Consider the following 20,854-nt stretch of genomic DNA (forward strand, 5'->3'; position numbering starts at 1 on the left):
AAAAATGAACCCTCTGATATATTATTATATTGTTATATCATTGTGAATTATTTTTCAATTATTACTGCTGAAACTTTGGATCATTATTACTGATGCATTAATTTACATGGAAATTTTAATGTTGTCGCTGGTTATGTTTGAGTCTATTGTGCTGTTAGACTGCTCTGTATCTGTAAAAGTGTATCTCAATCCCCATACCCTGATTTTTCACTCTCCTTTATCTAATATTTACTTGCTTTTATGCCTGCATTAAATAACTTATTTTCCTATTTTATCTGTGTCCTTGTTGTAAACCACAATTCAGTTTATAATGATGAGTGGTCCTCGTCGGCCGCAGTAGCTCGTCCAGCTGTATAATCTGATCTGCCACAGCAGTAGTTTACCCTCCAGCTCACACGAGGGCAGCACTGAGGCTTTATGTTAACTTTTGTACCACCTTCTCCGAAAACATGGCGGCTCCCATGGCACTCAGGCGAGAACTGTGCTCTTTGGCAAGGATATTTAGTGGAATCTCACATTTGGTAACCAAAAGATTTATTTGTTTTGCACAACATTTTCGAACAATTAACCAACGTGATAGTTTAAATGAGGAGAAGTACACAGAAAATGTCACAATTTAATCACTGACGGCAGTGGCAGTTGTAGCATGGTGGCTATACAGTAAATGTCATCTGTAAATGTCTACTGATCTAAGTTTATTTACAGGGACCGAGAGCTTTGGGCGCTTGTGCAGATCAGAGGAAATGTAACATAATTAGGTAAGATGAAGTTTTTCGTCTTTGCTCGTTTGAATGTAGTTTATTAATAATGGTAATAAACACCAGTGCACGTCACTTTTGAGCCGCTTTTATCGTTTGAACCTTTTGACACCATTTATTTCCTCAGTTGTCACGCATTGCGTAAGCAGTGGTGCGCATGAAGTAAATAAAGCAAAAGCGCAGTTGAAAATAGAAAAACTAAAGGTAATCAAGCCCATGAGGGTATTCTAAAAAGAGGACAAAACAAAGCGGAAAAAGCTGTCCATAGCGTCTGAAATGCAAGACATTGTTCGCTGTTCTGGCTCTGCAGGTCCCATCTCCCATTGACATCCAGCACTTCCTTCCACACAGCAACTGTGCTTTCATCAGTACCTTCATCAGTGAGTTATCAGTATATCTTCATTTCAGTTTTTTAAACTATTAAAATAATGAAAAAAGAAAAAAAAAGTAAGATTTCCATTAATGTGTATGTATCTTGTTTCCTGTTTACATTTGTTTCCCTGCAGATCACTGTCACAGATGAGCCTGACGCTCTGTTTCAGAAGGTGTCACTGCTGGTCAAAGGTCACGACAAGGCCGTGTTGGACAGTTATGAGACCTTTGCCACCATGGCAGCTAAAGAGCTGGGCATCACCATCAGCAGAGTGTGAGTACTAACAGAGTGGAGCTGCCACATAACACAGTCACCACGTTAGCCATAGTATCTTTCACTGACGTTATTTGGGTGTTCCTTTCTCCTCTGCCACAGCGATGAACCTCTCAAGGACATAGAGAGGTTGACAGTCCTGAAGTCAGTTCACATCTTCAAAAAACACAGGGTGCAGTATGAGATGAGGACACACTACCGGTGCATTGAGGTGATTACCGTGAACTTTGCTATTTACGTTAACTAATTCAATTAGTTGCTGACACACGCAAGTATTTAGGTTTCCTCCAAGTAATCAGGCTTTATTCAAATGGGGACTTTGTACTGTCTTTGCAACTCAGAAATCAACCCATCACTCAGCCCTTATGTTTCAAAAGAATATATATATATATATATATGTGTGTGTGTGTGTGTTTGTGTTTGTCATTTAAGCCTCACTGTGTTTGTTTTGTTTTTTTTTGTAGCTGTCTCATATTACAGGCTGCACAGCGCAGGTATACCTTGAATACATACAGAGGAACCTCCCTGAAGGTGTAGCTATGGAGGTGACAAAGGCAAGTCACTGCAGTCACAATTTTGTGCATAAATGCATTCATAAGGCTTCAATTAATGATATTTTTCTCCATTTTTTTATCAGACTGCCATGGAGAAGGTTCCAGAACACATCCATGAACCCATGTGGAAGGACCACCCCGTGGACGACACGCCCAACAAGTAAAATCAATGATGTCCTTTCTCAGCCATCAGTGAATGTGTTGGCTGAATGTGAAGACACGGGAAAATGCAATATTAACTTATGACCTATGTCATGGACTTTTGAACTGCTCATCATTTAGATTTCAACACAATCCATTAAAACAGAAATGAACACCACAGAGAATAACAGCTATTGAGCTTGCATTATGTCAACGGCTGCTGTGTTTTCATTGTCTTTTCTGTGGCAGAGCAGTGGGATCAATTGTATGTTGTATTATCTTTTTCCAAAAAAATAAATTCAGCATTTCACATCAACTTTCTGTGCTGTTACTTAGTCAGAATTGTGATTCTAATACTCCTTCTACATTAATATTACGATGGTCTGTTTAACTATCTGCAGTGATTTTGATGGTTTTTCTGTATAAACATGCACAATCTGTAGGACACAAGACCAGCACACAAGACATTTTTTTCTTTGCTTTTATTGAATAGTTACTATACAAAAATCTTTGAGGCAAAACAGAAGAAAAATAACTGAATTTAACACTTACCCTCTGCTTAATAGCGAAAACAATATGCTGTACTTATTCTCACTGATTGAAGGCTAATACGACCGCGACTCCTAAGAAGTTAGGGATGCCGTGTGAAGCATAAATAAACAGAGTGAGATACTTCTTTGGACTGCTCTCTCCTCCTCTCTTCCTGTATTTAAATGAACTGTCATGCATAAATCAGTGGTAAGAAGACTGAATCTTTTTCCTGCAAAAAATGTAGCGTTTTCTTTTGTCTTGCTGGTGTTCAGTACAATCATTGAGTTTGAAAACACACACTAATATAAATGTGGTGACACCTTGTAAGTTTATGTCCACCAGCAGAAGCAGCAGTGTGATGTCCTGCTACAGACTTTAGGTAGAGTTTATGAACCTTCCTGGCCAACAAGTGAATATTTGCCCCCAATACATGAGATTTTCTTCAATAAAAGCTGCTTTGCCAATACAGACATGTTGACTTGAGACGGGCGGATGACATAGAAGCTCCAAGCTTTTTTTTTTTTTTTTTTTTTTTTTTTACTCCTGTCAAGCAACACTGTTTCAGTAACATCCACATTTAATGCAGCATTTTTTTTAAATAATTACATATAGGCTTCTTGTACTTTTATTGCACACATTGGACTGAAACAATTAAAATCAGCTTGTTGTTATGTTTTGGCCCCCGTCTTAAAGGACTGCTGTAATTTTTTGAAAGCCACCAGATGTCACTGTGCCTGTCGTGTTTCAAACCTCAAAGCTTCATATCTTTTTTCAGCACAAACAGAAAGAAAGCCCCAAAGCTTCATCTGCCCATCACTACCAGTGACACTGTAGATGGCTCTGTGGCAGGGCGAGTCAGCCGACATGCACAACACTGTCCTGAAACTGAAGCAGCTAAATGAATTTCAGTCATCTTTAATTATTCACACCTGCTTTTCCTCCTGTGTCAAAATTTCTCTCTGTCAGTCAATAGTGCAATAATACTAATTTATAGGCCTGTCCTGCATATCCTTCCAGAGTCCTTGCACTATCACAAGGTGTACTAACTGCCTTCACAGTACAGATGTACGTCCACGAAAGTCTTCTAAAGCAAATGTTCTTTGTTTGGAGCCATCAATAAAAGATGAAGTACCACAACTATCAAACGATTGTCTTCTGTATCTCACCGACTTCGTCTTCCATCCTGAAAGAGAGAATCTCCAGGCGTCAGTGAGGGAGGGGTTTAGGGATTAAGACACAAGAGGAGGCTCACCTTTTCAAGTGAAGTGCCGCACCTCAGATGTCACGCCGCTGGTGAAGGAGGGGAGAGATGTGAGGGAGGGCCTGGGTTCCTGGGGCCTGGGAGGTTAACTGTACTGTGTGCCCCCCTTCAGGAGACAACAACAGTCAGTCTGTTATAATCAACCAAAGGGAGAAACAAGAAGGGACTGCAGAGACTGAAGAGGCAGCAAAATGTACTCAGAGTGCTGAAGAGATGGAAAAAGACAGACAGAGTAGGGGGGAGAGGGCCAACACCTTTCTGTGGCTAATTTATGAAACAGGCTAGCTGTGATGAAGGTCTGCAGCCGTATTTGAGTTTTCTGCAGTGCTCTGGTAGTGCAGAGAATAAAAAGCTCTTTCATCCAGAAATAATGTGAAATCCTGGTTCGTGCCTGCAGTACATACAACACACAGCATCAATAATAAATGCCTCCTTGTATCACTGCGCTTTTGTATTATCTTTATAAATTCAGAGGCCTAAATCAGCAGCACATTATGAGAAACAGGCTACATGCATTCATAAAGCTTTCAAAACCCAAAGGGCAAAAATATTGCTCAATTGCTGTCCACTTTATTCAGCGTCCCATGAGATGGTGCCATCTTCTTCATGTGCAACTACATGAATGGCAAAGCACATAATCCAAATACACAAATGGTCAGATTCTCCAAATGTCCTCTTTAAAGTCATATTGAAATTAATGACAATATCTAATTATGACAGCAAGAAAATATTCAAGTCCTTGGTCATATCAGAGTGTTTATCCTTTGCACATGATGTCCTCCTTTTAGACATGCTACCACTGAATTTGAACTGAGACGTGATGTTCGGCTGAAAGCGTTTCACTGCCTTTCAAGTGAAGCGGTTGGCTGAGTCCTCCAGTCAAATTTACATGTGAGATAAATGATAAATTCAAGTTCTCAGCTACTGAAAGTGCAATTCATGGGTGACTTTTCCAAGCCTTTTCTTATGATTCATTGAGATCCACTGAATATCACAGTCATTAAGGGCTCTTGGTCCTCCACACTCATCCAAAAACATCTATATAATAACTCTATATATGTTTTGCAGTGGTCTTTACATGGATCAAATGTTCACTTTCAAATATGTTCACTGTTACTGTGCCACTGTGTCCAGTACCAGTTTTGACATTGCAATTCATTCTCTTTCATATATTACAGACTTGTTGTAAATTGTAATGACAACTCTCAGACTTGTTTGTAAATAAACAAAAAAAAGAGAGGTTGAGTTTATTTTTAGTTTTATTTTTTTTTTCTCCACGACTACGTCATGTCTTGACGATTCTCATAAAACACATTCACAGGTTCACAAAAGTTATGTTAATTACAGTGAAAAGTTTTTATAACACTTCAAAAAACTGAACACAGTAAATTTCTTATCCTTAAGTGAAGGAAATACTAATGAAATTTGCTTTCATTTATAAACGCTACTAGATATATATTTCAATATACTATTCATTTATAATGCCTTTTCCTTTTTGTCTTTACACAATAGATTGCTGAAGACAAACATGACTGCTCCAAACAGCAATACTCATAACTTAAAAGAGCTGCACATTAACGATAGAAAATATAAAATTAAATACTCATGAATACTTGACAAGTGGAATATTCTATAATAGTCTTTTCTCTTGAAAAATATGTAAGTGTTCAACAGTATTTGCTGCATTGCTTGGTGAGGTTATAATACATTAACTATCCATGTAACAAAAGGAAAGGTTAGGGAGGTCCAAGATGTACTAAACTAGTAACAGTGGTACTTGAGGGCTGCTGTGCACTCTCATTAACTGTTCCCCACCTTTAAATATACAGTGTCACCCATTTTTTATTCTTTATTAAGGATCAGGAACATTTCTTAAGGCTCACAGGGTGACTGTAACAAGAACCACAGAACATTTAATGAACTTTGACAAGAATTTTCCTCTCTTTGAGAACAGCGGTTTCAGACTTGTTTTAAACAGCTTCTTCTCAACAATGTCAAATAGTTCCTACAGTACCAACAGTATTTCTTTAACATAGATAACAGAATGCGAGGATGCCTTTACATTGTGTAAAGTTGCGAGGCATTTTATGGGTCCTCGGTTGTCATTTTCACATTATTTCTTTGCCAGTAGACAATATCAATAAGCAGACATTTGGCCACAGAGTATGTCATGACTATACTCAGAGACTTTGTATAACACATAATTGATGGGCATTTCATTTACTGCCACTTTAGGCCCCTTCTACATTAACCGGTGCTTGGTTATTGTTTTTAGGGCAGGCTGTGTTAAAAGCGTCGGCCACCAGGGGGCCCTGGCCACCTCTGGCCTCTGCCAGGTGGAGGGTGAGGCGGAGGAGAGACCGGTCCATTGTGGTAGCTGTGTAAAAGGATAAAATCACACATTGGATTCTTGGCTTTTGCCATTAGGGGGCACACTCTGATAAGAGCAGCCATGTATGTCATCCCCTCTCAGTTACTGTGCACGAACTTGAATGGCAAAATACAGTGTAATGCCTTTGGTGATTTCATTACTCCATGCACTATTTAAGAGTATGGCTTCAAATAGTTGAGCTGTATGTTGTTGTTTTTTTGTTTTTTTAACATTCTTTGACTCAACATTAGTGAGACAAATTATTTGGGCAAAAAAACTATATTATTTCTTTTATTTGAGACAAACTGAGCAAGAAATGTAATAATTAGAGGACAAGTTAAAGTGACGGAAATAAAGCTATAATGAGGCTTAAGAGAAAAAGGACAGAAAGGACTGTGCATTGTGTCACAACCCTCAGACTTTCGCCTGCAGTTTACTGTGTATTTGTATCACAGATTAAAGGAATATAACTGGTGTAAGCACATCTCATATCTGTCTTCCAGATGTATTTTAAATTTATTCAGGAATCTTAAAAGCGTGCAGGGAAAGTGTGGAGAATTGTGACTTGCAAAGCTCAAGCATGATACTGATATTCAAACAGCTCTTACCCTCTCGGGCCGCGGGGGTGGAAGTGGCGTGGAGGTCCAGGGGGTGGCATGCCACGGCCTCGAGGGTGTGGTGAACGTCCTCTGAAACCAGGATGACCTGGAGGAGGGGGTGGAGGGGGTCCGTGCCTACAGACAGAGACACAGTGCAGATACAAGACACTTCATGTACATTATCAATCTGAGGAAACCTTTCATAGTGATAAAAATCTTTACTTGCCCCACAGCACCAACACAAAATGACCTAGTTTTTAGACAAAACAGAAGTTTTTAAACTCAGGAGGATCATTCTTAAACATTAAACAAACAACGCTGTCTCCAAGTCCATTTGGCTGCCATGGACGTCTGCACATATGTTTTTGTGTGAAGTAATTACCTGGGCATAGGGGGGAAGGGGCCTCTGAGGTGCATGGGAGGTGGTGGGGGAGGAGGAGGGCCCATCCCCATCGGTCCGCCCCTGCCTCGATGACCTCTTACGTCTGGGTACGGTCGCATCCTCCTCATTCCTCTGCAAGGCAAGAGCAGTTTACCCAAAATATTTATTGATTTACGTTAAAAACATAAAAAAAAACAACCTACACTTAACACCATGTATGAATTTCAAATGTCAGTACCTCATGGGTGCAAATCCATTCATGGGTCCATCTTTCGGTCGACCCCTCCCATGTCCGTGTGGGCCAAACCCTTTCATCATGCCCCGCCCTCCACGCATACCGCCTCTACTCATCCGACCCCCTCGACCACGGCCTTTAAACCCACGACCCCTGAGGAGATTTAAAAATAATAATATTATGAGGAACACTGCCGCTAATCCAAGTTCGATGATGTAAAGCGGCAACAGACAACTCTGCATAGACAAAAGAGATTATGAAAAAAGACATTATGCAGCCATAAATACAGTATTAGATTGTCAGGAACCATAAGACTGACCTAGCGCTCTTGTCCATTATGGATTTCTCAGATTCATCCTTGGAGGTTTTTGAAGTTTCTGTCATCTTTTCTTCTGTGTCTGCATCCATCTGAAAGTATACAGGTCAATATTTATACACAGTCTTAAGTCACGATGGAAATAAAATTCACATCAAAACATACAAGGCATATTCCACACCTGGCTTGACATGAAAAAGACTTCTATGAGCAAACATTAATTTTGCTTCAACATACAATTTACCATTATAAAGGTAAATTCATGTAGAACTAAGTAGCAAGTTGCCTGCAGTTACAAGATAATCAAGCCCCTCGCAGGCGTAACTGATGATTCACTCTTTGACGTTGTGTAAGATCATTTTTTATTAGAATTCTCACTGATGAACAACATATTTAAGTATTCATTTATGTCACACAAGGCTGTTAAAAAATAAAAATCACTGAGCAGATCTGAAACATGACACCTCAGCTTGCATTCACTGCATTGCTCTGCTGCTGGGTGTGATGGGCTATGCGTGCCTCACACTGAAGCAGCCAGGCCGGCTGGCTTGGCAGGCTAAAGGTTTTGTGTGCGGCAATCCTATTGTTTTGTGATGGATACGACGATAACAAACTTTAAAGACTACACACATACCAAGGAGGACTTTCACATACATACACATGATCACGGTGTTATTTTGAAGTAAATAAGCCAGAAGAGCCAGAAGCACGTCGAGCGTCATGGAAACATTTTTACCCTGATCCTGAGGCGGCCGGAGCTGCGTGAGCCCTTTAATATTAAGATAAAAACTTCAAAAGAGCGCAACAAATACACGTCAAGCCTCTAATTGTACTTTTTAATACTGCTGAGAGGTTAGGACCTAATGTTGAAACACAGCCGGCTAAGTTATGATAGAAAGCGACGGGTGGGCCCTGTCTAATTCCTGGCGCTAACACCGCAGGGTACAGACTCACTGTACGTTGTGTCCTAAACTGTTACTTCTTATAAACAGTATTCAACAAGGTATTCGTGGTTTGGATAAGAGCTGTCCTACCTGGAAATACGAAATAAATAAACCTAATAACAAGAGTATATTTAAATGCTGGCCGTGTACGAGAGGGGCGTTCCTGTGCTTATCAACGCTTTTGATGCTCCGATGAAACGAAGGGATGACTTACTTCTGTGATGCAGGCGAGGTAGATTCAAAAAGTAATATAATTTCCTATTTGCTACGAAAAATAAAAATATGTTAGAAAAATAAAAAAAAATGTACAAAATATCCGACAACGTCTGTTGCTCCTTCGCTGATTGAAATGGCGGCTTCGTCAGACTAGACTACATCCCAGATTGGGATTTCTTTGTGAGGAGTGTATTATGCTCAAGGTACGCCCACCGGGAAGAATACTGCTATCCGATTGGCTACTGGTTGCTCTCATTTCGCCTACGTTGGGTGTTTTGTCGTTCTGATTGGAGGAATGGGCTGACGTTCTATTCGCAACTCTCATCCTGAAGACGGTTCATTAATCAATTGGGCCACAAGTTCAACACATAACGCTAATTTATTGTAGATGTTTAAATCGGGAATATATCTGTGAATATAACCTGGAATTTGACTCACTGGATGCGTACAAATGTTAGACATGCCTGGTATATTTTACAAATGGAAGAAACATACGACAAGTTGAATAAAAAAAATTAACTCATTATTGACAAAAACAAAGCAAAAACAAGGACTAATTATTTCATAACTTTCAAACACGACAAAACTTTATACCAAGCAGCTACTTAAGTTCTAAAATATACCAATAAACAAAGTACAAGAGACTAAAAACAGTATCAACAAGTATGATGTGGTTTCTGTAAATTCTTTGGCAACACAAACAGGAATATTGGAGAGATTCTTCATACCCATCGAGACATAATGAGCGAAACGTGTACATAACAACAAACAGAAAACTCCATTTCCACACACTGAATTTATAATTCCAGCAAAGGCAGCCTCATATACAAAATAATTGCCAAGTGCCCGCTAAACAATATTTACATCAAGAGAAAGGGCAAAGAAGACAAGGAAAAAAAAATATATCTGACATGAATTCGGATGATTAAGTTATCTTTCAAGATGCTGTATTCCCCATCAGAGGTATAAAACTAACTCCATGATGTCCAGATGAGAGTTAACTTGATGCGTAAAAGTGGTCCATTTGCGTCCGTTACGCGCGGCTCAGGATGTCTGAAAGCTTGTTGATGTATTCAATTGTATATTTGAGGGTTTGTATCTTGGTCAGCGGCTGCCCTCTCTTGCTGTAATCCGGCGGCAGGTAGTCGCGGAGCTGGTGCAAAGCCTCCGCAAGACTCCTCATCCGCATCTTCTCCCTCTCGCTGGCCTTCATGCGTCTTTTGGTAGACATCTTGGGTTTGCTCAGCCTCTGCGTAGTTGGAACCGCGCTGCGTCCGGTGAAGCCGAAAGAGAAATCATTCATGTCCTGATGCCCGCTGGAGTAGCACATCTCCGGTGAAGAGCACATGGAGTCCATCGAGGACTCCGGTGAGGTGGACTGAAGCGAGTCCTGGTCCTCCCCAGACGCACTCTCATGGGTCTTCCACTCAGACAGTATTTGAGCTGTAACAACATCCAGGTTCATGTTAGAAATATCCCGAGACTCCCAGACGTTCATGCGGCGAGGTTGGCAATAAGGGGGACCGACAGACAGATTCTGTGAGGGAGATTTTACCAAAGCGTTTTTATATAGAAGCAGATCTCCGGAGGTTTATGGGTTCACAGCTCAGGCGAAAAAAGTTCAAAGAAAACCTCAAGTGCCAAAATGCGACGTTCCCGAAGGACGCCGTTCGTTATCACTGGGGTGTGAATACGGCTAAATAGACGGATAATGTGATAGAAAGAAAAATAATTAGATTCCTTTTGTGTGAAATTACTCTTTAAAGTCTGCACGACGACAATTATCAGTTTGATGTGATTTGTCTAATGAAGGAATGAGAGGATGCTGTTACACCTGAGATCTTCGCACCTCTCTGGTAAATCAAGACTGCGTGTGTCTTCAGTCTGGAGGTTTTACAGTGAAGAAAGAGAAACGTAAGTCAATAGCATTTTAACTTATTGAGTTTATAGCTTTAAATCCAAATTCTTTAATATATATATATATATTGGGGTTGTTAAGGTTCAACAAGAATCATTGCCCTGTCTGTAAAAGGTGTAATTCTAAAATAATCCTGCTCTTGCACTCAGTCTTAAAACCCTGTTGCCACCTGGAGTAATGCTACTTGTTTCCAACCCAGTTTATCATCAACTGTAAATATCGTTCACAATCAAACAAACCTCAACATACTTTGGGAGACAAGTCAATTTGCACTGGAAAAGTCTGTATTATCCTGACAAACTGGTAGATTTCCAGCACTTGCTTAAAGGAAAATAGGATTTAAGACCTGTTACTAGGACTGAGTTGTTATTTGGGCAGAGGATGCAGCTGTCACCAAGCTCCTGCCAGACCTTTCATGTCTGAAAAAGGTGTGTAAGGCCTCACTCATGATCAAGGGGACCAACACTGGCAGGCTGTAAAAACCAATGGCTCAGCGCCCCCAGCAGCACTGCTCTCTCTCTCTCTATGTTAAGTGACATGCAGCTTGTCAAACAGCAGCGGGAGAAAACAAGCTCACACGGTGCATTTAAATGGCATTAAGACTGAAAACTGTGCTAAAATCCACAACCTCTTCCTCTGATTTACACAAGCTGTTCCCTTCAGGATCGGATGAGCCACAGGTTTTAGCAAGGCTGTTTTTTTTAATTATTTGAGCATTTTCATGTTTCATGTCAAGCATTTCAATCTCAAAATATTTACTGCAAAAAGCATCTCATAAAACACCTTTAATAAAATAATTTCTTATTGTTTCTCTGCTACAAAAAAAAACATTTCACGGTAACAAATCTGTGGCAAAGCTAAGACTAACTTTTATTTCTGAATCGTTTGGGATATAAAATATAAGACGACAGTGGAGGAATGACCATGATAATTTGCTAAAGCTCCAGCTGATGTTTTGATTTAGCTGATAAAACAACCCAAAACCCAAAAATATTCAATTCATTCTACTGTTGAGAAACACCTGAAGTGTTGCAGCTCTACTGTAAAAAGCCAGGAAATGGATCTTAAGGTTTTTTTCTAAGGTTAAGAGTAAACCTTCACATTCAACATAAAATAGCGTACATGTTCTTGCCCTTCATCCTTTAATCGCGCTGCTCACTTCAGGAACTTCAGCCTCAGTCTCTCTGCCAGCGGCAGCGGACTCTCGCTGCTCTCGCTTTCGCTGCTGCTTTGGTTGTTTTCGCTCCAGAAGCTGTTTTCAGGGGGACGCCTGAGAGGAAGCTGCCCTTCATTGTGTTCATGGACTTGATTTTAGCGTTTCTTTGAGGTCCAAACTGCTGGTTCTCTGCGTCACTTTCCTCGCTGGAGGAACCCACGCTCACGCACACGCTCTTCTTAGTGGTCTGCGGCGCGCTTTTGTCACTTTGAACTGGGTCAGAGTGGCACCTCTGTGGTGGGACAGCCGATGATGAAATGGCTGTTCTGACAAATTTATATTTCTGAGGCGGCTTTTGGGAGCCATTACGTCTGTCCTTTGTCTTATTTTGAGCTTGCACTGCAGGCCTCAGCTGCTGCTTTGAACTGTGAGTTTCTGTTTCTAACCTATTTGTTGCACACTGTCTTTTGTCAGTGAGCGGTTCTTTTTTGTTAACAGTAGATTCCTCATGGCTGTCTTTACCGGGGATCTGCCCATTTGGTTTTGACTTAGAAGAGGTGTGTTTGACAGAGGTTAACTCATAGTTTAGTAGCTTTGAAAGCATGTCATCGTGCATCTCCATCTGGCCTATAGCTTTAGCTGTGTTCCTCATCAACACCCTGTCCCTTAGAGGACAGTCTGTGTAGCACAACTGTGGAGCAGATCTGGAGTCTGCTTCTTTGACGTCACTTGAGGTTTTCTGCTTGGTGCTCTCGCCCTCCGTTTCCTCGACCTCGCTGCCTGTGGTGTCGCTCACCCTGGGTTCAGTGGTGTGGATTGCAGCTGATTGTGGAGATGGAGAGGACGTGAAGGACAAAGCGTCCCAGTCAATATCACTCAGGTGTAGCGCGCTGATAACAGCAGAGACAGAAGGCGAGGCCACAGCTGCTGGTTCTGAATCAGACAGAGGAATATTCGGGCAATCGCCCAGACTGTCTTCTTTTGACGCCCGCTGCTGTTTATGGTTCACTGGAGTGTCCAAAACCACCACGTCTGGTTCATCTGTGTTTGAAATGGGAGGTAGCAGTGTTTGTGGCTGAGGGTTAGAGGATCTCTGAAGGGTCATCTGAGCCAAGAGGTCTGAAATATCGTCTGAGATCAGATCAGTTGACTTCTCCTTTTTACTCTTTGGCTTCTTCTCTGTAAAGAAGATTGAAACTGGATGTCAGAGTTCAAAACCTAAAGGACTTCAAAACACATTGTAGTTAATGCCTACTGTGACCATATTCACTGTGGTATCTCTGGACAGCTCTTTCAATCTCATTGGCAGCTCTCATACACATCAGGAAGTGAAGCTTTACAGTGGTTATGAACAGGGACAGGGAAGGCAAAGTACGACCTGCATAAAGTGACTGCAAAGCCCCCGAGACAGACACCTCTCGGCTGCATCAAAGCCTTTGGTGTGAACTAGTCGAGCTGCCAAACTCTACATTTTCAGGTGTCAGAGCTGCTGTAATACAGCCTTGAAAAACAAGTCAAAGCTCCAGGTGCCTTTGATCAGGACGCCCTTGTCAGCCCAGTGTGGGAAGTTTTGGAGCTTGTCAAGTTTGGGGGGGGGGGCTCCCATTTTTTGCTCGCTACATCGTTAATTTCACACAAAAATCTTCACAGAAAATATTACAATGTCCCTAATATTGTCTGTTTTTGTATGAATAAAATTGTATTATAAGCAAATAATCTAAATCGGTGTCTTACTCTTGGTCTTTTTCTCTTCAGCCAGAGCTTTGTCTCTCAGGTAGCTCTCCACCACCTCTGGGAAGGCCACACGGACGAGAGACTCTTCCTCCACTGTCCTCACCTCGTGTTGATCCTCTGCAGGCCGATCCTCGGGAAACACATAATGTTCTGCAGAAAAAAAAAGTCAAGGTCAGGTCCGCCTTTGTCTTAATAAGTCTCTCATTTACCTTATGTCTAGAAAAATATTGGAAAAATTCCCCCTTTTTCATCAGTGATATTAGGAAATTAGGGTTGAGGTGTTGATATGAGGTAAAATCAAAAAAGGTTAAAAAAAAAAAACCAATGGAAGGCATTTTGAGGAAATGTAACTTTTCATCAGGAGTGAAACTAACTTATTTTTATCATCCATTATTCTGCCTTTTATATTACCAATTAATTGTCTGGTCTCAAACATCAGAAGATTGAAAAACAATACAAACATTCATGACAATAGCACAAAAACTCCAAAATATTCAATTTCCTATAATGTTAGACAAAAAAAAAAATCAGCAAACTCTCACATTTGAGAACCCGAAACCATCAAATATTTGTCATTTCTGCTTGACCATATTACATGAATGATTGAAATATGTTGTAGCAGCTTTACTCTCTGTATGAAGTGATTGACAGATCCATTGTTCTGAACTCAGGCAGAGAAAAATGTCTATACAGAATGCTAATATTTCAGCCCTTTGAATCATCAGTACAACCACAGCTTATTAAACTGCATGAAATAATACAACAAACCGCATTCTGAGTCAGCTGACTGAGACTTCCTCACGCTGGTCATGTCGGGTGGGCTTGTTAGTGAATTGGACTTTGATATGACAGATTTCCCAGCCTGGGGAGGAAGCCAGTTTAGCACCTCGTGGCTGTTGTGAGTGATCTGTCACCTCTGAACCCCACCTCACAGCAAGTCACTAACAGACAACCCGGTGACGAGCACCCCGCACCCCAACCTCCGCTTCATGCAGCAGTCCTGTCACTCAAGCCAGAGGATGTTTTCTTACATGCTGCTTCTTCCTCTGACTGCGGGAAGATTAGTGAATGTAGTGATGTGAACCCGTTGTTGAATGATTTAAACTGACCTGGTGTGCTCCAGATGATTTCAAAGCAAGCGATGGCATTCCTCACCCTTGGTTTCGAGATTCTTTTGTAAGAAAAAGTGCAACAATGTCACTAAAGAGACCTTATTTTTGGTAAAAACATTTAAATTGAACATGCTGGTCTACCTGAGGGGCTTGATTTGGGAGGACATTTCTCTTCCATATTTTCTGTTCATCAACTCTGCGTAAGTCATCAGGACTAAAACCTTTTCACTGGTGTAGTGCTTCGGCCACTCCATCTTGTCGTAGGCAAATTTCTGGAAAACACACATTTTTCCAATAAATGCAATTGAGAGATAACAAAGTGAAAGGTCATTTAAATCAACTCATTACCTGCATCAGCAGCATATTTGGCTGTCTCCTCTTGAAATGTGACACAGGCTTGTCTTTGGAAATCAGGAACTCACTAATGATCTGCAAAATGCCATTTAAACATTAAAAACCACAAACTGTAAATTATTACACATGGAAGAAGATGAAAACAGCTGTACCTCTGTAAAGGGGAACTGGTGACTTGCCAGCGTTTTCCTAAAAAATAAATGAAACATTTGTGAAATGGACAGAATCCACATAACTTTAAAATCACTACACCCAGTATGAGTTTCCAAAGCACATGGTGGCAGCTTTAAGTTGTTTTATCCAACTAATAATCTAAAACCCACAGACATTAAAGTTTAATAGCATACAAGATTAAGAAAACAGGCTCATTTGAGTAGCTGGAAACAATATGTTACCATCTTTGGTACCTTAATGAAACATTATCAGTTATTTCACTTCCTCAAACTGACTGCAGATGATGATTGACAGACTGACTCTCATGCTACTACTCTTGCTCTCCTTTTTAATATACTCACTTTATGCTCTTGCTTGCTCAAACCATTCTACTTCTGCTTTTCATTTTCTGTATTTGTATCTGTATCTGTACATTTACTATTTTTGCGACAAAATGAAACCACTGCTCATCTCCAGAAAGTCACATACTTCCTGATGTTTGCCTCAAAAGACAAGGCCTGGCGGGTCTGTTCATAGCGGTGCCAGTCACAGGGACACTGGTAGTCAAAGTCCTGAGGTTGACAGAAATGTTTGCTGTCGCAAAGCACACAGCCACTGCGCTCATGTGCCTTTGCTGAGCCTGAAAAGGGGAGGAGATGAATCAGATTAAATACCAATAATAAAAGGAGTAGAGAAAGTAGACAAAAAGTCGACTACAACTTGGGTGCAAATTCAGAGGCTTATTGAGACTTACCCGTCTCTCACATATGTGTATGTTTTAACATTACAGTTTAAATGGCTTTGAATCAGCCACGTGTGAGACGTGTCCTCTCAGGGACACCCTCCCACCACCACCACCACCACCACCCCATTTGCTTTCCACCTCTTATCAGGATGAGAAACAGCGGTCAGAGGTCAAAGCAGGGCACCACTCACCAGGATGTCGACATACGTGGCAGTGAGCGACCTTCTTTACAACTCCTGCAGACACACCTGCATTCTCCTCCTTCCACTGGATGAACCTGAGGTGATCAGATAAAGGTTATAAGTTCATGGACACAACATTATACACACACTTCATGTAAGAGAAGGGACACAGAAAGGAAACAAAACAGCTTATGTGCAATCAAAAGGCAAGAAAGATTTGCAGTGTGTTTACCTCTGCAGAAGCGTTCGTCCTTTCAGCATCTGGATGAGCCTCACAGCTTGCTCTTTACCAACACCTGGTATGCCCTTATGGACGGATGTCAATGCACAAGTCGTTCATATCAGTGATTTTGATATTGCAAATTTCAGGCTGAGGCACGCTCCCTACCTTAGGAATATAATCGCAGCCAAGGAGGATGGCCAGACCGACAAGATTCTCTCTGGAGAGATGTAACTCTGTTTGGACCCTGGAGGTCCTGTAGCAGTCCACCTGAGGGTCCTGGAGGGGAAAAGTGAGACTCAATATCATGAAGATTTGATGAAGAGTTTACGATCAGAGCATCAGTAGAATGATAAACAAAATTGAACAGGTGTAGTGATCTGGAGAGAGTTTAAGCCAAATCACTCACTGTAGGTGAAACAAGGTCTCACAGACATACTTTGCTGTTCATGTTGAAGTTCCTGTAAACAGTCCGGGCCCCATACAAGAAGGCATCTCCATCATTAGTAATGCAGCCGTCCACCAGGCCCTGTGAGTCCAGGTACGCACACATGGCCTCAGCTTCCCCAGCAGCTGTCACCCACGGCACACCCAGATAGTCCAGCATTTCTGCACACTACAGGGGCAAGATGTGGACAAGAGTGCTCAAGAACAGCCTGACTTTATTATAAGTGAGGATGATGAGAGATGCAGGAGAGTGGAGGAGCATCCAACCTCTCTAAGCACAGCTTTAAAGCGCCCTCTGTTGGTCGATGTTGTGGATTTAGGGGCTGAAGCCTTTTTGAATCCCCCATATCTCGTTTCTGTCCTCGTTCTCATGGTTTCTGCTTTAAGTTTTGGGGCTTCTCCTTCCATCACAAAGACAAGCTTCACTCCCATAAGCGTGAGGGATGACACCCTGAAAAATAAATTCCTAGGGACAAAAGAGCATCGCTTTTGGGGTGATCGGGGACTAGCAGATGTACAGAAATGTTTTAAGGTTTAGAGTTGAAACTAATGTCATGAGGAATTAATTAAAGAACAATTATATGTGATCATTACCTCAGGTGGGGTTTGGTAACTCTCCCCATCATTGCCTGGACGTGCTGGGCCTCGCACACCCATAAACTCAGGTCGACTGCCAGCGTCTTTCCGCCTAAACTGTAGACCGGCACCGACTCGCAAACCGGCTCGACGATAGACCACAAATCGTGAACACCCATATCTACCCCAACATGGGATTTAACCGATTTAACAGGAGGAAAACGTGTAGGCAACGTTAACGTTACACAGCACAACACAAGACAGCGACGAAGAGTTTTCAAACAGTGGCGCCATTGGGCCACGTACCAATTCGTTGAACACCTCTGTAGTAAGCCGCCTTGTTGCAGCATTAATTATCACGAAGTTGAAAATAAAGTGAATTCGACTTTCAAACTGCGTATACATCATAAAAATAATACTGGGCAATGAATATCGTATTTATATTTTCTATTATCGTGATTCTGAAAAAACAAGATGAAAGAAAGGGAACACTGCCAAGAAGTTGATCGAAGCCTGGCAGGTTTAACACAAACGTCATATTAAAGCGCCTCCAAACGTTTGTTGCTATGGATACGGGGCTCCCGTTTACAGGCTGACGACTGTCGGGTTTTAAGTGATTTTCTTTTCAGCTATGGAGTCAAAAACGCAGCTAGAAATTGTAGGTTTATTAACAGACCGTAACTTCCACGCTGCCAAAAGTATTGCAGAGGTAAACCGTTAATATCTTCACTTTCTTACATCTAGAGTTGTATTTAATTGATATGTTCAAATAACTCTTGTGTCTTTTCACTATACACAACAGGGACTAAAACTGAAGTTTCCTGATGCATTTCTGGATCCAAAAATTCAACCACTACTCGAATTTGACTGGCACACATATCTGTACAACAAGAAAAGGGTAAGCCATGTGATTATAAGATAAGTGTCACAAAAGTAAGTACAAGTGCATCAAAATTGTACAGCACTTGAGTAAATATACTTGTATAACACAGCCACACAACACAATACTGCAGGAGTGTGAGGTCATGGTTATTCTGAAATGCTGAATCATAACACATTTGTTGTTCAACACTTGTGCTTCAAGGAGCTGCGTGGCGAAGTGTGGCAGTACTCCAGCAGCCTGATGTGCTTTCTGAACGGCCTTCTCCTCGGCAATGAGATGGATCTAGCCAGCTGGGCCAAGAATCAGTGGAGTTTCACCTTCACCCGGCCACAGGCTTTCTACATGGCTCTCGCTCAGGATTGCTACACCAAACACCTCCAGAAAAGTGGGGCAAGTCACACTCACATAAATAACAAATATAGATAAAACATATGGATATATGGAAAGTATATTTTCTGTTTGGTTTGGGTATCAGCAAGCATAACTTTGACTTAGTACATTATTAAAGGAGCAATTACATGATTTGTTTAGATTAATATATAGGACATTTTGGAAATGATCAAGCTCTTGTCATAGTTCAAGTCATCAGTAGCTGTTGCGTTGCATATTTACTGTGTTACATTTGTTAAACCTTGGGACGTTCAAAGAAAAAGAATACACATTTCTGCCCTTTCATTACAGCATCAGTTTGTCTTCATGGATATTGAGATAGCAGGGGAGGCAGCAGGAAGGTTATTGTTTGAGGTGAGGCAACTCTGACCATGAAGTGCAGACTAATGTACTGTCACCTTGCTGGCACATACCACCTGTGTTATCTCGACCCTCTGACATTCGTAAGCATCCCTCATAGCCACATTTGACAGAACATTAATAGATATAATTGAAATAAGAACCTAAATGACTGTTTCAGAATAAAAGCATGTTACTAAAATTGGCACATTGTTCTCCCTCTCCTCAGCTGTTCTCAGATGTTTGTCCAAAAACATCAAAGAACTTTGAGGCACTGTGCACAGGAGAGCAAGGTCTGTCACAGAGTGGCCTCCCACTTTGCTATAAGGGCTCTGTGTTTCATCGTGTGGTGCCCAACGGCTGGGTGCAAGGTGGAGGTATGGTCCACACTTGTCCCGTGACAATGTTAATAACATGTAATTGGTTTTCAGTACAAATTAAACACAGTTAAAACAGAAATGCATAAACTGCCACCCAACTCTAGCATCAGTCATGCATGCTACTTGTAAAGATGGGAAATAAATCATTAATACACAAATTTGAAAACCCTCTTAAAGGCTGCAATACAGTTAAATTCACCTGACTGCTCTAATTACAGTAAGTGAAACACGCAGGAAGCATATCTAACTTCCCTCCACATTCACTTCCACAGTTATTTTTCATTCTGTACAGCTCACAGCTTGTTTAGATTATAACAGCACCTCAAGTCTTGGGCAACATATTATGAGACTGAGGCAGTGACTCAAAAATACTGTGGTCTAGTCACATGGTAAAATATGTCTTTCAATTTTGCAGATATTTCTCCAGAAAGGAAAGGTAATGGAGGGGAGTCTATCTATGGACCAACGTTTGAAGGTAAAAAACATATGAACAGTCAAAGACATCTACAGTAGTATCATGAGATGCACATTAGTGAATTTACTTGTGTTGTCTGTCCTTTCTCCTTATAGATGAGAGCTTTGCTGTGTCCCATACTAAACGGGGCACTCTGGGAATGGCCAATAAAGGTACCCACACCAATGGATCCCAGTTCTACATCACCCTGCAGCCAACACCCTGGATGGACAGGACCTACGTTGCCTTTGGGTTTGTGTCACTAACTTGATAGATGTATAATCTCAAACATGTTACACAGTTTTGCTCAGGCCTAACGTCTTTATTTTCTGTTCTAGTCAAGTGGTCGAGGGTGTTGATGTCCTCAGGAGATTAGAAGAAGCTCCAACTTGCAACGAAAGACCCAAGTATGACTGTAAAGTTACAGCTTGTGGAGTGTTTAAGTTTTAGTGCCTTTGTGCCTGAGCATTTCATCGTTCTTCAGGGTTTCCATATCAATTAATCTGTGTATGAGAGAGTGATGATATTAAACTTTTAGGATGGTTTCTGTGTTTATTCACAAAATACTTACAGGTAGAATTAGCAATGTTTATAATGATCATTAATGTTACAGTAGCCAAGAGTAAAACTGTGCAGGTACTGAAATTCAAACGCAATAGTGAAAATAATCAGAGAAATTGCAAATATTTTTCTTTAACATGCAATGCATTGCCGGGCACCTCAGATGTCTTTTCTATCATGCCATTTACGAGTGAGACACACAGATGGAGGAAGCACTTGTAGGCCTACACTGTATGTTTTTGAAGTCCCATAGAGATGACCTATCAGTCAGACTGAATTATCATTTTGTTTCACTT

The 20,854-nt window shown here is 41.1% G+C and overlaps 5 protein-coding genes across 6 annotated transcripts; 2 read left to right on the forward strand and 3 right to left on the reverse strand.

Moving 5' to 3' along the window:
* Positions 1-390: 390 nt before the first annotated feature.
* mrps10 (mitochondrial ribosomal protein S10) lies at positions 391-2,774 on the forward strand. The gene is made up of 7 exons (XM_070987522.1): positions 391-521; positions 706-758; positions 1,069-1,138; positions 1,265-1,404; positions 1,507-1,615; positions 1,869-1,958; positions 2,042-2,774. The coding sequence occupies exons 1-7, from the start codon at positions 450-452 to the stop codon at positions 2,120-2,122; spliced, it is 615 nt and encodes a 204-aa protein (XP_070843623.1). The 5' UTR covers positions 391-449; the 3' UTR covers positions 2,123-2,774.
* Positions 2,587-9,131, reverse strand: LOC139347759 (splicing factor 3B subunit 4). Of its 2 annotated transcripts, none has more exons than XM_070987525.1 (6): positions 8,953-9,131; positions 7,798-7,886; positions 7,482-7,631; positions 7,244-7,375; positions 6,871-6,996; positions 2,587-3,997 (listed from the first exon to the last, which is right to left on the reverse strand). In XM_070987525.1, exons 2-6 carry the CDS (start codon positions 7,884-7,886, stop codon positions 3,913-3,915), a joined length of 582 nt encoding a protein of 193 aa, XP_070843626.1. In that variant the 5' UTR covers positions 8,953-9,131; the 3' UTR covers positions 2,587-3,912. The 2 variants fall into 2 exon arrangements, with proteins under 2 accessions (XP_070843626.1, XP_070843624.1); XM_070987523.1 differs by having other exon boundaries at positions 3,177-6,268; positions 8,953-9,123.
* An 856-nt stretch (positions 9,132-9,987) lies between these two features.
* msgn1 (mesogenin 1) lies at positions 9,988-10,452 on the reverse strand. The gene has a single exon (XM_070988123.1). The coding sequence runs from the start codon at positions 10,450-10,452 to the stop codon at positions 9,988-9,990; it is 465 nt and encodes a 154-aa protein (XP_070844224.1).
* A 1,595-nt stretch (positions 10,453-12,047) lies between these two features.
* Positions 12,048-17,730, reverse strand: LOC139348128 (flap endonuclease GEN homolog 1). The gene is made up of 13 exons (XM_070988077.1): positions 17,570-17,730; positions 17,243-17,441; positions 16,968-17,144; positions 16,697-16,807; positions 16,541-16,614; positions 16,318-16,403; positions 15,871-16,021; positions 15,381-15,417; positions 15,223-15,303; positions 15,016-15,146; positions 14,872-14,933; positions 13,763-13,912; positions 12,048-13,207 (listed from the first exon to the last, which is right to left on the reverse strand). Exons 1-13 carry the CDS (start codon positions 17,728-17,730, stop codon positions 12,048-12,050), a joined length of 2,580 nt encoding a protein of 859 aa, XP_070844178.1.
* Positions 17,731-18,182: 452 nt separating this feature from the next.
* On the forward strand, positions 18,183-20,447 carry ppil6 (peptidylprolyl isomerase (cyclophilin)-like 6). The gene is made up of 8 exons (XM_070987790.1): positions 18,183-18,260; positions 18,354-18,449; positions 18,636-18,824; positions 19,116-19,178; positions 19,393-19,540; positions 19,959-20,018; positions 20,114-20,249; positions 20,336-20,447. The coding sequence occupies exons 1-8, from the start codon at positions 18,183-18,185 to the stop codon at positions 20,445-20,447; spliced, it is 882 nt and encodes a 293-aa protein (XP_070843891.1).
* The last annotated feature ends 407 nt before the right edge of the window (positions 20,448-20,854 follow it).

Source organism: Chaetodon trifascialis, chromosome 19, assembly GCF_039877785.1.
Source record: "Chaetodon trifascialis isolate fChaTrf1 chromosome 19, fChaTrf1.hap1, whole genome shotgun sequence".
In the NCBI taxonomy this organism is placed as follows: Eukaryota; Metazoa; Chordata; class Actinopteri; order Chaetodontiformes; family Chaetodontidae; genus Chaetodon; species Chaetodon trifascialis.

Coding starts and splice junctions, on each gene's coding strand:
- LOC139347759 (XM_070987523.1), bottom strand. CDS start 7,886: ATGGATGCAGACACAGAAGAAAAGATGACAGAAACTTCAAAAACCTCC. Junction 7,376..7,481: donor AATGGATTTGCACCCATGAG/GTACTGACATTT, acceptor CTTGCCTTGCAG/AGGAATGAGGAGGATGCGAC. Junction 6,269..6,870: donor CACCCCCGCGGCCCGAGAGG/GTAAGAGCTGTT, acceptor CCTTTTACACAG/CTACCACAATGGACCGGTCT.
- LOC139348128 (XM_070988077.1), bottom strand. CDS start 17,730: ATGGGTGTTCACGATTTGTGGTCTATCGTCGAGCCGGTTTGCGAGTCG. Junction 17,442..17,569: donor GTTACCAAACCCCACCTGAG/GTAATGATCACA, acceptor TTTTGTCCCTAG/GAATTTATTTTTCAGGGTGT. Junction 16,022..16,317: donor CCACGTATGTCGACATCCTG/GTGAGTGGTGCC, acceptor TCCCCTTTTCAG/GCTCAGCAAAGGCACATGAG.
- ppil6 (XM_070987790.1), top strand. CDS start 18,183: ATGGAGTCAAAAACGCAGCTAGAAATTGTAGGTTTATTAACAGACCGT. Junction 18,450..18,635: donor ATCTGTACAACAAGAAAAGG/GTAAGCCATGTG, acceptor TTGTGCTTCAAG/GAGCTGCGTGGCGAAGTGTG. Junction 18,825..19,115: donor AACACCTCCAGAAAAGTGGG/GCAAGTCACACT, acceptor CTTTCATTACAG/CATCAGTTTGTCTTCATGGA.
- mrps10 (XM_070987522.1), top strand. CDS start 450: ATGGCGGCTCCCATGGCACTCAGGCGAGAACTGTGCTCTTTGGCAAGG. Junction 522..705: donor TTAGTGGAATCTCACATTTG/GTAACCAAAAGA, acceptor GTTTATTTACAG/GGACCGAGAGCTTTGGGCGC. Junction 1,959..2,041: donor TAGCTATGGAGGTGACAAAG/GCAAGTCACTGC, acceptor TTTTTTTATCAG/ACTGCCATGGAGAAGGTTCC.
- msgn1 (XM_070988123.1), bottom strand. CDS start 10,452: ATGAACGTCTGGGAGTCTCGGGATATTTCTAACATGAACCTGGATGTT.